We start from the raw sequence: 15,586 nt of genomic DNA, 5'->3' as shown, positions 1-15,586 counted from the left end.
TTCTGAAGCAAGCAGACACAGTTTAAACCATATCAGCTACATAATCTTTGATTCTTAAACCATTTTAAAATCAGGATGCATGAAAAAGCAACTACATTTCACCACACTCTGTAGTGAAAGTAAGTAGAAAGTTAATGGGGATATGATAGGTTGTCACCAACTTCCAGAAAATAGACGGTTACCTAGTTATTACTCCTTATTAAGTCAAGACCTTCACCAAATAGGATTTAATTCAATTGTAGCTATACTTTTCTAACTTACACCACGGTCTCCTTTTGCACTGAGACTTTACCGTTGCTCCTTAGGCTACTTGTAAGTCACATTGAAGAATATGCATAACTGACTCATCGCACAAGATGACATTAAAAAGTATAAACACATTACAACAGTCAATATTTAGGTCTGATTTGATCCTCTTTAAAGGACAGGATTATAGAACCAAGTGTGCTTGGCCAACAACACTAGCGATGACAACTGGAATTCCTCAAACAAGTGTGATAAGCAATGTCATCAGAGGCAACTCTGAATGTGAAGTTCAAGGGCGGGTCAGTCCTCAATATTTTTGCAAAGCACACATTCATTAATATTCAAAAAATGTGACCTTGGCTTGGCATATTAAAGCAACTTGTTATCAATTCATCCCATAATGGGGTTGTGCTTACCCTGTCTGCTTTAGTGTTATCCCTCTTGTGTTAAAGTCTTGCTTCAGTTCTTTATCAGGTCCATTCAAGCCCGTGTAAACATGAACTGTGTTACTCGACTCAATACAAAAATACTTTAATTGCGTGTGATTGCTTTACAGAGAAACATGCCGTTGGAAGTCTCCTGCATCAGATCCCGTCCTCCTCCTGCAGGTCCAGTTTCAGCCAGTAGAGGTCAGCAGTTGTTCATTTTTCATGCGTTGTAATGTGTCGGGTACTTTGGGAGGTCTGTCTAACTGAGCCCCTGCAGCTATGTGTGTCCTTTAATATGTGCCTAGCACTGGTGACCCTTGATATAAAAAGTCATTAGAGCTAATTAACATTAAACTCCACATCCCGCCTGCTTTCATGTAATTCCTCCCATTTACAAAGCTCATCTCCTCTTGGAGACTCATTTAGCCTGTAGATTTCCCTCAACCTTAAATCTAATGCTGTTCCTATAGTCAAACAGAACAAAGCCATTTACACAGGTCTGGTTGACTAGCAAAACACAAAATGGTCTAATTTTCAACTCCCTGGTCTTATTTTACAGTCATTTCTCTACAGCTCAACATGGAGGAAAGTGACATCATTGTTTTCGGGCGTTTATTTTGAATCGCTGTCACTAAAATATACGAATCAAGCCAGAAATCTTGGTGTCCTTACGGACTTGTGTAAATTTCAGCCACATTAGGACGATTAAAACTGCTACCCACTAACAAGAATGTAGACCTCACAGGTCATCGGGACAGGTTTAATGCATAAAGCAGCCTTTAGTCTGTCTGCTCCCCATGTGTGGAACAATCCTCCTGCTGAAAGCATTCGCACAATGAACCAGGGATTAAATATTATCACAATATGCTGGATTTACTAATAAATTACAAATGTAATATCTTGTTAATCCTGTGTCAACAGAGATTACAGCCCCACAACCCCACCACAGCTCTCATCTTTTTAATCTTTAAGTCATTGACTTATTGCTTTATCTGTGGATTGTTTTTAATGTATTTTATTACTGCAACACTTCCTAAAAAAAAATGCTAATGCAAGTAATGACGTCAGTGTGTGGTTGATCAATTGGAAGCAAAGGCAGATTCATGTTTTACTAGTTGTACTAAAACCCCACAGTGAGAGAGAGTGCATCCTAAGGGAAGCTACTGTACTGTGTCGTGGCTATAAGAGGTCGTGATTAAAAGCTGTGGTTCATGTGTGTCCATGAGATGCCAACAGAAGAGAGTAGTCAGTCAAAAAACAAGTTTTTGTCTTAAACAGAAAGTTTCCGGAATGATTTTATATGGAATCATGGTATATCTAATTTGTTCAAATTGGTTTTAAATCCCTGTCTGAGTGTTGCTATCTAAATACACTTGTGGAAACATATTGCCAAATGCTGCATGTGCTTCCCAACCTAAAATTGGCAGAGAACTGAGCAGTGTTTGCACAGGACATTTTCTGAAACCAATCTCGTTCTCCCTCAATTTCAATATGCATTAGTTTCAACAAATACTGTTACTGGTCACCACCATGTCCCAAGATGTCAACGCTCTCAGCCAAATGTTTGACTGCACTTGCCATTTATACATTATCCTTCCCGTGTCTTGAAGGCTTATTTACCTCAGCTGGTCCAAACATTTTTCATTTTACTCATGAATTAGCGTCAGGCATTTGACAACTTGACAGACATTTATCCTCTACCGTTTCCTTTTCAAACTTGAATTATAAAGAATCATTATGGTCAAAATAACAGAAACACCAGAGAATGTATTAGAGTCGTCTCTGCCAGAGAATTGTTTTCCGTATCTCATCCACATTATATAACTGCGCAGTGTTTATCACACACCAGCAATTCAGGCATCCACCACAGTAAACCGCAGACACAATGGCAGCGTCACATGTGACTCATATTAATTTGAATAGCATTCAGCGCCGTGTGTGTGTGTGTGAACAAACAGGGTCACATCAGGAACCTGACAGATGTGCAAAGAGGCCCGACAGTCGCTGCACGAACAACCGGCGCATCAGTTTCGAAACCTACAAAGTTACGTAATGTAGAAAGGGGAGGTGAAGGCCTGCAGGATTCAGTCTTTGGCCTGCAGTGGCACACGTGGTTCCGGACGGAGCCCGCAATCAGCAGAAAAGCAAGCGGCGACAGAAAGCATGAAACAGGATCACGTATAAAACCTGCCACTCCTGCCAGCTTATTAGCTAAATCTTTTCATATATGCAAATTGCATTATGCTCGCTGGGGGCTGGTGTTGAGTCTACCTGAAGAAGGTGAGCAAGGAGAAAAAGTGCTTGGCAGCTTTAACAGTTGATCTTTACACTTGCAGACACCTGGAGGGAGTTCACTTTTGAGATTTTAACTTTTTAATTACCAACATATAGATGTTTTTCAGTTTCTAATGTTATTTTAGTGGTAGCCAGACACAATTCTATCTTGAAATCTATAATTCATTTACATTCAGGGCGTCAGATTTGCCTCTATGTCAGCGGACATTAAGCGGTGATCCTTTGAACAAACTCTCTGACGGGATCACACACACACACCACAAAACAATGTGTGTGATGTGATCTGAGCCAACAGTTATAGAGAGGGGACATTAATAATATAGCGTTAGTCTTACTCTGCCACAAAGAACTATATTAACTCAAACAGACACCTTTCTGCATAACTTAATGCCAAATTTAAGTTTTTATGTTTAATTCACTGGGAAGTACAAAAGCAAAAGACAGTGATGTTTAATTTAGAATTTGAAACTTTTTTTGTACAAGATTTCTCACAGTTTTGCACCCACCATGGTTTCTGTTTCACTGCTGCCAACGCCTTCATCCTTGTGAAACTGCTGCAGACAGAGTTGAAACATGAGTGTCATGATAAACATGAGTGTGGAGGGGAGAGAGGCGTGGATGTTTTCAATTCTGATTTCTTTGCAGTCAATCAGTGAAAGAAGAGGGCAAGAAGAAAGAGAGAGAGAAAAAGAAAGTGTCACAGGGACGATATGGCGTAAGGAGAATGAGAGGAGGAAGAGAAGAAGTGGACAGAGACAGCTGACTTTTTTTCAGATCATGGTGGCAGGAAAAAAAAGGAAAGACATATTGAGAGCAAACTGATGGAAAACTGGGCCTCAGACTAAACAGATGGAGAGAGGCAGTGTTGTCATCGCCTTTGAAGGGAAGTTGAGAGACTTTGTGCCCACCTGCTTTTCCGCTGTTGCCCACTTGCTTCCGCTGACACACACACACACACACACACACACACACACACACACACACACACACACACACACACACACACACACACACACTTGTTCATCTCCTTCATACTCTCTGCATCAGTGCCCCTGACAACACGAAATGTTAGTGTCACTCAGGCAGAACAGCACAGATGTACCTCTGTGTTGTGTGTAACATAATAATAGTTGTACTGAATTTGTTGAAAACTGGCAATGAGGAAAAAAATGACACAATAGTTTGTGGAAAGACTCCACGCCATTATTAGAAAATGTGTCACTGATATAACGCTGTGATAAGAAAGTACTTGCTGTTGAAAACATCCGGTGCTGGCCTTTCCTGGAAGTGATGTAACTGCATCAGCTGAGTGGACTCAACACAAGATAAGGATGTGAGCTGTTGTCAACAACTGTGGCTTTTTAGCGGACAAAGAACAGAACCAGAATCGGGACAAACAGAAAATCCAATGAAAAAACCTTAAAGTATCACCCACACAGTCTGACGAGTGAGGCCGGCAGAGACTGATCGACTGGCTCTTATTTTCAACATAAAACGCAGAAGGTCAAAAGTAAAGGGCCAGATTGTGCGTCGGCCCCTGAGCTGAAAGCCAGTTCCCCTTCCTTTCCTCCTCTTCCTCTTCTATTGTCCCATCATCACATATCCAGCCCTCCTCTCTTCCTCCCTCAATCCTTCTCATGGCTGAGTCAAAGCGAGCAGCTGACTGGGGATTTCCTGCACAGGTCATGCTATTGAAACCACAGTCTCTTCTATAAATGATGTCCTGCTGTACCGCTCTGACCACTTCTGTTCTGTTCGTTTTCCTCTGAAGTTTCTTCCCTCACTGCTCGCTGCCTCAGCTGGTGTCTGTCCCGAGGTGTGCTTGATAATGTGGTAATTATCTGCTGGTCATGTTTGGCTAAAACGTTGGGCAGTTTCTGGGCTGAATGCACACCATACGCACCACCAGGCAAACCACGTGCCTACACTTGCTGCCTGTCAGCATTTGTGATCTAAACCTAAACTAGACCCTCAAATCTCTGACCAGTCTAGACTTAAATACATTTTAATCAAATGTACATTTTTTAAAGGTTTGGAGCTGCAGAATATTTGATAAAGAATAAAAACACAAAAGTCAGGATTTTGAATGGCTACAACACAGCTGTAACATTTCCCATTTGAAATTCTGACAAGGCAAAGGGGCGACTGCTTTCTCACTCTGTGGCAGCTTGTGGCCTCAGAGCATTTTGGAAAATTCAGACCTTATAAACAATGGGACCTGTCCTCCTGTAAAAAAAAAAAAAAAAGGAGCACATAGGTCGTTTGTTCAGCAGCTTTTTAAGGCCCGTAATTAAGTTATTTTTAAAGGTGACATCAAGTGGCTGTAGTAATCACAACAAGATCAGAGGGAAGAGTGCAGCACCAAAGATCAAGGGATCTTGAGATGGATGGGTTTGGTCACTTAAGCACAAGACTTTAACAGAAGAGAGTTCAATTCCCACATAAAACTAGCAGTTAAAGCCCCTACACCCACAGGGAACTTTCAGTTTGTGTTGATTTTGGTGGTCCCTGTGGACAAAAGCGGTAGCGTTTTGCCAGAATGAAGACTGCATTTCCCATGAGCTTTAGCGCGTATTGTCGTAAAGACGCTTATCTGACTCGTGCGTCAGGGCTCCAGACTATAACTTTTTTGTGAGCAGTTTTGGGTAAATTACTTTGGAACTGCACTTACAGTAAAATACTTTAGAACAGCCTCTAGCAGGACAGCGGAGCAGGCTGACGTTATAGGGCAGGACGGTCGCTCTGTGGGTGAGAGGAGCAGAGAGACTCGGCTGGCTGGAGCATAAACCAGCCACCTCGCTTTCACTCGCCGGGTGTTTGAAACTCAGGGCCGAGGAGGAGAACCGAGTCTCGGTCAGCCGGCTGTGTCTGATCGGCCAAGACAGACTGTCTCCGGTGCAGAGGAGCTTCTCACTCCGTGGCTGCAGCTGTGGCACGACACGGTAGTCTGCAAAAGTCTCTTGCTGCAAGAAGTTGCGCACTGTTTTTCTAGTGACAGTGATAAGTGCATTTTCAGTGAAAAAACAAACAAACCTTGTCCCGACTGTGCCCCGGGGTTATTAACTAATAAAAACATCTTTTACGGGGACGGTCTTGAGCCCTGCCGCGCGTGCCGTCTCCGGTCTGAATGCCGTAAATTGTTTCGTCCATGGTCCGACCCGACCACTGCCTCCTGGTTTCACTATTTAGAAATAGCTAATCTTCACACCAATGGCCTCATTTGCTGTTGTAGGTCACACATAGACATCAGCAGAAACGAGAGACTTTTTCAAATCCTGTTAAAAGTTCCTTGTAGAGGCTTTAAGTTGCTCTCAACAAGGTTGTGTGTTGAGGAAGTGCAGCACTTATTTTGACCTGACCAAGTGATTTGTGTACCAACACCCTAACCATGACCGTTACTATAATATACTATCAGTATGCTTTTCTTATAAAATGCTGTATTTATTGTGGTACCCATGACAACACAACCACAGCCCAGCATGTATGCCACTGTAGGTGTGCTATTGCATGAGTGCTAATTGCAGCATTAGGGCAAACTCACAACATTCAGGGAAATAGGTGACACAAAATCCTAATTGATGTTCCTCACAAGATGTAAACAGGAGCCAGGTTGTGATTTATAGTTTAGCAGCAGATTCCTCTTGATGTGTTCTCAACTCTAACAGTTTCTCACTGCATTTCCGATACTCGTGACAGGAGGGAATATGAGACTATTATGTGCCATGGCTGCATTTCCGTTCTGTCACCCGCTGCCGTTAAAGGCAGTGAACTCAAAGTTTGCAGAGGAAATGGTTTGGTGGCTGGATGTTTGTTAGTTCAAAGGAGATAAGTCAGTCTACCTGTTTGTAGTTTGCTTCATGTTGGTTTTCACTCTTAAAAATCTCTGTGGGCATCAGCAACCCGCCCTGACCAATCAGTGTATGTGCATCTCCAAAGTCATCTTAGCCCTGATGTGGTACATACTTCATGAAGCACCTCCAGCGATCCACAGGCTGGCCACCACTGAAGTAACTGTTGTAGGTATTTTAGAAACACACATTATTAATCATCACGTGTAGATAAGTGATATAAAAATCTATCAATAATTATCAACATGTTTATGGTTGTTCTCAGGATAGAGTCAAAGGCACTGTAAATTATTAATCCGACATGTTCAAATGTGTTAGAGGATGGAAATTAAGAAAAGGGAAGTGAAGCTTCTGTTTTAGCTGCAGCAGCTTCTGACTAAATCTGAAATAGAAGATAGTCATCATCTTGCCATGTGCCAACCTGACGCACCGGACGGTTTGTTTAACGCACAAATCCAGCACAACTTCATGCTTCATGAGTAGATAAACGTAATGTATAGTATATTCTCACATGTGAGTGAGTTGTTCCTTTATTTCTCACCCTCTCCTCCTGACCTCACCTTAAAGTTTCAGTCTTAAAACTCTGACAAGGGAGAGCAGGAGCAAACATGAGCTCACTTTTCTCATGCATGTGAGGGTGTGAAAACAACACTTCAGAGCAGTTTTGCACAGTGAAAGAGGTGCAACGACAAACCACACTGAATACGGAATCCACAGAAGCCACATTGAGTGTATGAGACGAATATATACACAGGAAGTGCCTCCCACTCCTATGCCTCTCTCTCTGTGTGTGTGTGTGTGTGTCTCTCTCTCTCTCTCTCTCTCTCTCTCTCTCTCTCTCTCTCTCTCTCTCTCTCTCTCTAAGCATTACTCATGGCAGTGTGTTGCTGAGCAGCAGCCAGTCGTGTTTTTCCCCTCACCGAGCTCACTCTCTCGCTCTCATCCTCTGCTCTGACTCTCTCGTGCGCTCTTTGCCTCGGCGGACACACAGGACCTTTTCTCTTCTTCTCTGTCTTCTCTTCCTGTCTCTTCTTTCATTGTATCATCTTCCTTCATCTGTTTTATTCATTTAAAAGAAATAGACATTTTTTTCCCTTTTTCTCCCCCACCCCCCCTACTCCCCGTGCCAGGGAGGTTAGTGGGGGTCCCTGAAGTGTGTGTTTGAGAGTGTGTGAGTGTGAGTGTTGGGGGTTTCAGCATGGAAGCAGTGGCACTGTACACGTTTCGTGCCACTGAGGGCGATGAACTCAGTTTCAACAAGGGGGACTTGCTCAAGGTAAGACATCTATCTATCTATCTATCTATCTATCTATCTATCTATCTATCTATCTATCTATCTATCTATCTATCTATCTATCTATCTATCTATCTATCTATCTATCTATCTATCTATCTATCTATCTATCTTCACACATTACTCATACTTGGACCAACAAATCAACCACCTCTCTCTCTCTCTCTCTCTCTCTATCTCACCGCCTCTGCTGTGATAATTACAACAATTATAACTTTAGCATGTACAGCTCTTGACACTCTGTATCCATGTGCTGCTGTTGTTCACTAAAGAAAGATCTGGATGAAAAAGAAAAAACTAACCACTGTATCAGTGGCGTGAACTTGTTTTGACTGTTACAAACACTGAACATTTTCCATTGAGAAAGAGATTTGATGCAGCTGGAAGCTGAGAAGTGCCGAGATGTGTTTTTATTTTATCTAAACAGTACTTGCTTTTTCTTACAAATGCTTTTTTTTACTTTAACTGCAAAACATTTTTTTGACTAGTGTGATTGATTGATTGATTGATTGATTGATTGATTGATTGATTGATTGATTGATTGATTGATTGATTGATTGATTGATTGATTGATTGATTGATTGATTGATTGATTGATTGATTGATTGATTGATTGATTGATTGATTGATAATTTGGGGTAGCAGCTAGCTAGTTTACCTTAGCATAATATAGCCAAGGGATACCAGATCAGAAACTGGTGGCAACATCTGTCAAACAAACATATTTAGCGCTCACTGATTAATGAGCCATATCTTGTTTGTTTAATTAATACAACAACCCAAATGTCCTTTTGCAGACATTTGACAGACATAATGCAACAGACCATATCTTGACTGGGAGTAGTAACTTCCTGGACTTTCTGTTTTGCCTTGCCCAGAAACTGGTCCTGGCCAAGTATAGTCTGATACATAACCCCTTGTAAAATGGCAGATTCGTCATTATTGTGTTTTCAGCTAGCTGTCCCACCCTAGTTTTCACAGTGCGAGGCTAAGATGGCCACCTCAGGGCCGTAACGTCATATTTCGTGTCTTAACAGACCGTCCCAAAATGAAAAGCTGTTCCGATTTCTTAGGCAGTTTTTGCGTTTAGATGCAAATCAAATATTATTTTAAGATGCTGCTTTTGTATTTCTTCAATGGCTAACAGGCGAAACCCAGAGCAGAGATAGTTTCATACAGCTAGAAGTTATTGGCGTAGAATATAGTTCCTTTAAGTCATCAGCAGTGAACCTCGTAATTAAAGAGTAAGAGCTTCTTTCTTGACTTAGCACCTTATTCCACAGTCATAAGCTAGAAGACACAGTGAAATAAATTACTCCTTTAGATTTAGCTTCAGTGGACTACAATGCTGCTGGCAAAAAGTTTTATTTTTTCTATTTATATTATTACTCTAGCATATGAATATATTGTATTGTCATCTATACTATCTCTATGGCCACTTGTACTAATTTGCCACCATTCTCCATGAGTTTTCCTATTTTGAGAAATGTAAGAAACCACTTCAGGATGATGAGGTAGGAAGATGGAACCATTTCACATCAGATATACAAAATAACCCATGACATGTAATTGGTGACATCTAATAGGATAGTTATGCTAGAGGGAGGAATTTATCTGTTGTGTGCCATAGCCTGCAATATTATTCATCCCAGACTCAGTTCCAATATTGGACAACAGATGAATAGAGCAGCTCCTCATTTCCTGTGTCTGCTAAATCTTTATTTATGTGTTTAATTCAGTATGAGTGTCAGTATGGAGCCAGTGGCATTTAGTTAATGTTGCTGTCAGTGTGTGGTTATAGTGTAGCCTATTATGTGATGTTTGTTATTGCATGCAGTTTTTTATGCCCAGATACAACTTGGTAAATTATTATTTTGGGCTTGTGATTTGATAATCTTTTTTTTATTTTACTTTTTTTCCTCTAAATAATCCATTTGTGAATCCTGATGTATTTAGCTGTAGGGTTTAATCAGAAGACTGGAAAAAAAAGTCTCCTTTTAAGCTGAGGGCTAAGTCAACAGCATCAAAGTCCCGATGACGTTTATTTATTGTAACTAAAATGGGACTCGCGCTTAAAACGCTGTTCACTTTATGTGCCATGTTTTCTTTCCTCCCACTGGGATAAACTGCTCTCTTGACTCAGCCAAACAGCTCTGGTTCACACTTAGGTCAGACTTTTAAATAATTCTTCACATTTGCTCTTTCCCGCCTGCAGCACAGATGGCCTGAACTTTACAAAATCACAACATTTCATTTACTATTATGCAAAATGTCCATCATTTAAAAAGACTCCAAACTGACTGTCAGACACCTATTGTGCCAAACCCACTTTTCTATATAACCTGCTGTATTTTGCTCCCAGAGCTGCTCTTGATGATCATATGGATGAAAGCTTGTTTTTTTTGAGAGTGTTATTCTTTTGGAGTAGCATTGTTTCATTGTTTCATGCCCTGTTGTGCAGTATAACCATGTGATAAATACATGATCAATCAGTCTGAGGCGAGCAGATAGTTGTGAAGAAATGATAAAAATAGATTCTCGGTTCAATAAAAAAGTAGCTGCTCTGACATTCTATTTCAAGCCAGAAGACAGCATGGACAAGGTTGACACAGGGGACACACACAAAAGTGGGGCGTTTCTTTTGTTCCACAACCGAATGTGACAATCATGTCACTCCTCTATCAGTGTATGGCACAACTAAAATCATGTAATCATGTAGTAGAATGGGCGCTCTCATCACCTAATGATAAACATTTCAAAATTTTACTCACTTAAATAAAAAAATCCTTGGGGACAAAGTTTTTTATTGTTGGACTTCCTGTGCCAACAAAAAAGGACCGAAGCACAGTCTGTCTTTATGTGAGCAAGTGAGGCACGCACATACAGATGAGATATTTAGTGTATGTCTGTGAATATTCTCATTCATACAGGTCATCGTTATCTCTGCGCAACAAATTGAATCGAAGGCAACTGGACTTGTATTTGTCTGACTAGTCCTCACTAGTCTGACAAAGTGAGGACTAGTCAGACCGATGCGTCACGAACTGCTGAAGCCCCTTGGATAATTTGTCTTCCTAGACAAATTCAAGTCCAGTTGCCTTCGATTCAATTTTTTTTGCCCAGAGGTATGTCTAATTTCTATGTTTAATATTTTGTGACATCCCATCATTTACATAATTATGTACTAATATGACATAATATTATATTATAATATTGAACATAACATAATACTTTACAGTCCAGAAGGATGTGCGTCAGTCACAACTCGGATCTGAGGACGCTGTTAATAAAAGAGCAAGAGCCACAGTTTCTAGTAACAATGTAGATGTAGTCATAAAGCATGGGAAGGTTGAGAGGAAGAAATTATGAATAGGTTTGGCTGATTACAGACTCACTGCGTTCTCTCCAATGATGAGCAACAAAAAAAATAACAACCGGGGATTTAGAACGCTTCAGTGATCCAGGATTCGACAAAGCTTTAGGACTCATATAATTTTTGATTATTGTTTTATGGTGGAGGGAGACGGTGAAGTGTCCTGTCTGCAGGAGGTCGAGAGGAAAAAAAGAGGAAAAGCTGCTTTTATCGCAGAGTGAAGTGCTTCAGATGGATCTGTAATGAGGCTCCTGGGAAAGTGGAATTAAGATGCAAAATCAAAAAGGACAGCGAGAGGGGGAGGGGGTCATGAGAGGTGGGGGAAATTTTAGTTTCGAAAAGTTAATGTGTGGGTTGCAGAGTCAGAGTGATGAATGAACCGAGGCTGTGGCTCGGTGGGTTGAGTCAGTGACTGCAGTGCGGAGGGAGAGAAAACATCCAGTTGAGCTTATGTGGATGTGATATTCTTTCAATATATCAAACATGACATTTAACCCACTTAACAATACAACAAAGTGTTGTTTAAGTGGGACTTATTTTTCAAGTCATATATAACCTCAGTCTTATGGGCCATCATTGAAACTGATCATTCTGAGGACAATCACTTAGCTCTGTGTGAGTGAATAAGTCATTCTACAGCCTGCAACACATTTTAAAATGCCCATACAAATGTGCAGTGTAACCATTAGAATAGCTGGTGCATGAAATAAAGTTCCTGAAGGGAGAGAAGGAAACGGGGCAGTGTCTTGACATATGGGCAACATCGCCCAGGGAGTTCTCCATCCATGAATGCTTACTGGCAGGATGCATTTCATCTGTACCGTTCTTTACTATATGCTGCACTTTACCTGTTTGGCTTCACTGATAAAATGCAGGGGGCTATGTGTGAAAAAAAGTGATGACAAAGTGACCTGAGGTCTGCAGGGAGATAAAGAAAGAGGGTATATGAAATGTGTCTCTGCAGGCAGCCGAGCAGAGCAAACAAAACAACAGCTTAAAAAATCAACATGACAAGGAATGTCACAACAGGATTAGAATACTGAAAGAGATATAGCACTGGAAAAAGAAACAGACCAGAACAAAGAAATGCGAAATGCGAGTGGATAAAACAGCTACTGTCTACATATTAAACAGGTGACAATGTGTCTCGCTCACAATTAAAGGCTGTCCTCCACCGCCCTTCACTACTTTGTTGTCTCTGAGCTCGTCTAAAACAGACTGTCAAAATAATATCAATGATGAAAATAGAAACGGTTTACCATGGCCTGTCGCTGCTCTATTCAAAATTAAGCTAAGTTCTGGAGAGAACAACAATCACCTGAGGGATGAGTTGGTCACTTGCTTCAATCATCTTCTGTCTGGAGAAAATGATTTGAAAACCAATGTACTTGCAAATATATCTGTGTCTTATTTGTTTGCGACGTACGTATACACAATGCAACTGCATGCAGGACGTAGAGGCACCCAGTGTTTTTCTTGGCTGACATGAATGCCCCTTCCTTGTTTATTAGTTTTTTATAAATCTGACATAATGTGACTGTGGAAACTGCCCCTGAGAGCAAATTTGTAGGTGTAAATTCATTACTGGTAGATCTTAATCGAAGGCTTAAAGCAAAATTGTGAAGCTTTGGTTAAACAGTGGTCACTGCAGCCACTCACTCTGACATGCGTGTCTTTCCTGTGGCTTGCTACAGTGTCATAAGATCTGTCGATTATTTAAAACGATTAATCGATTAGTTGTTTGGTCACAAACCTCAAATGTCTTGTTTTGTCCACAAACCAAAGAGATACTCAGTATATTGTCATAAAGCAACAAAGAAACCAAAAATATTCACATTTAAGAAGCTGAAATCAGAGAATTTTAACTTTCTTTTCTTCCAAAACTACTCAAACCGATTATTCAATTATCAAAATAGTTGATGATTAATTTAATAATCGATTATTGTTCGATCAATTGTTGCGGCTCTATAAGACAGCAGTGAATATAAATAGTCCTAAAGTCAGTGAACTTACTGTCATGTCGGTTTCAAAGTCTGTTATGAGCAGTAAAATCTCAGTGTGCTCAATTGAGAGGAGTCGGGTTTGAATGTGTATGAACTTTGATTTGTCAGGGGAGGAGTGTATTATTTTAACACAAAGCCCAATTTTAAATGGTCCGTGTGAACTGATCCTGCAGTGAGAGAAAACGCTTGAAAACACTTGAAATGAAGCTTATACCGTGACATTATGATGAAATTTCTGGGTTAATGCAGAGCAGGCCAGATCTGTTGGCTGCCCCTCCAAGTGTGTGTTATCACAAAGGTCTTCATGTGACATTTTGAACTTGCCAATAATATTATGTGCTTTGGAATTTGTGTGAATGACGAGTTCACACAAATATGGATAAAAGCCACTGTGGAGGATAATAGAAGAAGAGAAGCCTGGCGAGGAGACTGAAATAGTGGCCTAGCCTATAATAACATCATTATGGGCAGTATTACATCTGTGTGTGTCTGTGTGTGTGTGCGTGCTAAATCCTAGATCACCAACATGGAGGATGATCCTAACTGGTACACAGCTGAGCTCCACAACAGAAAAGGCTTTGTGCCAAAAAACTACATCAACCTGCGACCACACGCGTAAGTACACAGTCACACACACATGCATCTTCAACTTGATCTAGTAAAGCAGATGAATGCATTTCACACGTCCAGCACTGGTCCATCTAAACAGCTCATCAGTGAGCGTGTTGCACCTCCGGGCGTTTTCTGCTCCGCTTTGGACATCTGCACTCTGGCATAAGGCAGCCTACCCATAGGGACACACTCACTGGCTGCCTTACGTAATCACGCAAAATACAGCCGTAGCTATGTGTGTGTGTGCCAGAGTGTGTGTGTGTGTGTTTTCATAGTGAAGCTGCTGGTACACCCTGAATCTCCATCAGATGGTCATACACCAGCTGGGTTCTACTTTTCACAGTGACAAACACTAAACTGACAGCGCAGCCATTACAGCAGCTCTGGCTCATTAATGAACACTGATATACGTCCCACTTAAAAACTTGCATGTTGTCAGTTGGGAAATGTGTGTGTGAGTGTTTTTAGCTTATCCATATTTCTTCACATCGTCATGAAATTATAATTTAAAAAAAAAGGAAAGAAAGAAAACTGGGAACGCTGACCCTTTCACCTGAACTGAGAGACCTGAACTCAATCTGAGTCATCAGATGAGGAGAACAGGTTCATGAAAGCAGAGCACCACTTATGCAAGCCTCCCATCAAAGCAAACTGCTCTACTAAGCAAAACTAATGAGAAAAAAAAAACATGAAAAATGACATTATTACTACCGCTCCACTGCTGACAACTGAAATCTGGCATTTTGGGATTTGTGTTGCGTGCATATTTAGCAGCATGTTTAAAAATACTTTCAGCGATGTGCTAATTTTATTCTTTTTGTTCACCCCACTCTCAACCTCTCTTTTATCTGTCAGCACTGATCTGTGCTGTGTGCCTAAAATACAAACAACTGAACACACTCCCTCCTCAGGTTCATGTGCTAAATCGTATAGTGGCTGCTCATTAATCTGAACACAGATCGTAGTCATAAAGCAGTGGCATCGCTGACTGCCTCTTTTTCTTTATGTTCTCTTCTCTCTGGCCTGCAGCTGGTTTGCAGGTCGTATATCTCGCGGCGTGGCAGAAAGCCGACTCAGACACAGGGAGTGTGGAGCGTTTCTGGTCAGAGAGAGTGAGAGCGCTCCCGGAGAGTTCTCCATGTCCGTCAGGTAGGTGATAATTCATAATCAAATGTTTCGCACTCTGAACTTTTCCCCCTAAAATTCACATAGGTTCCTACAACCAACTTTGATCCATGTTTTTCCTTCTCCATTACACATCTATCCATTTATTAATGCAAAAATGAATCCTGTTTCTCCACAGGGTTGATTAAAGTTTCATCCCACCTCATCTAATGCAATCACATTTAATTAGCAGTTCTACGCATGTGTCAGCGTTGTGTTACGCCAGGAACACTGACTCACACTTAAAGGAGCCTCCTCTTGTGTCCAAACTGCTGGAAAAGGCTATTGCCAAGCAGCTTACAGCAGTCTCAGAAACACAGAGG

At 41.1% G+C, this 15,586-nt stretch overlaps 1 protein-coding gene across 1 annotated transcript in view; it reads left to right on the top strand.

Annotated features, from left to right (window-relative positions):
- Positions 1 to 7,717: 7,717 nt before the first annotated feature.
- Positions 7,718 to 15,586, top strand: part of grapa (GRB2 related adaptor protein a) — a 37,264-nt gene continuing 29,395 nt past the window's right edge. The window contains exons 1-3 of the mRNA XM_083976653.1: positions 7,718 to 8,093; positions 14,005 to 14,102; positions 15,129 to 15,248. Coding sequence (XP_083832779.1) covers positions 8,016 to 8,093; positions 14,005 to 14,102; positions 15,129 to 15,248 — 296 coding nt within the window. The 5' untranslated portion in view covers positions 7,718 to 8,015. The remainder of the gene's footprint in view (positions 8,094 to 14,004; positions 14,103 to 15,128; positions 15,249 to 15,586) is intronic.

Source organism: Trachurus trachurus (assembly GCF_905171665.1).
Source record: "Trachurus trachurus genome assembly, chromosome: 8".
In the NCBI taxonomy this organism is placed as follows: Eukaryota; Metazoa; Chordata; class Actinopteri; order Carangiformes; family Carangidae; genus Trachurus; species Trachurus trachurus.
Note: the sequence above shows the minus strand (reverse complement) of the source record. Positions and strands in the feature narration are given on the sequence as shown.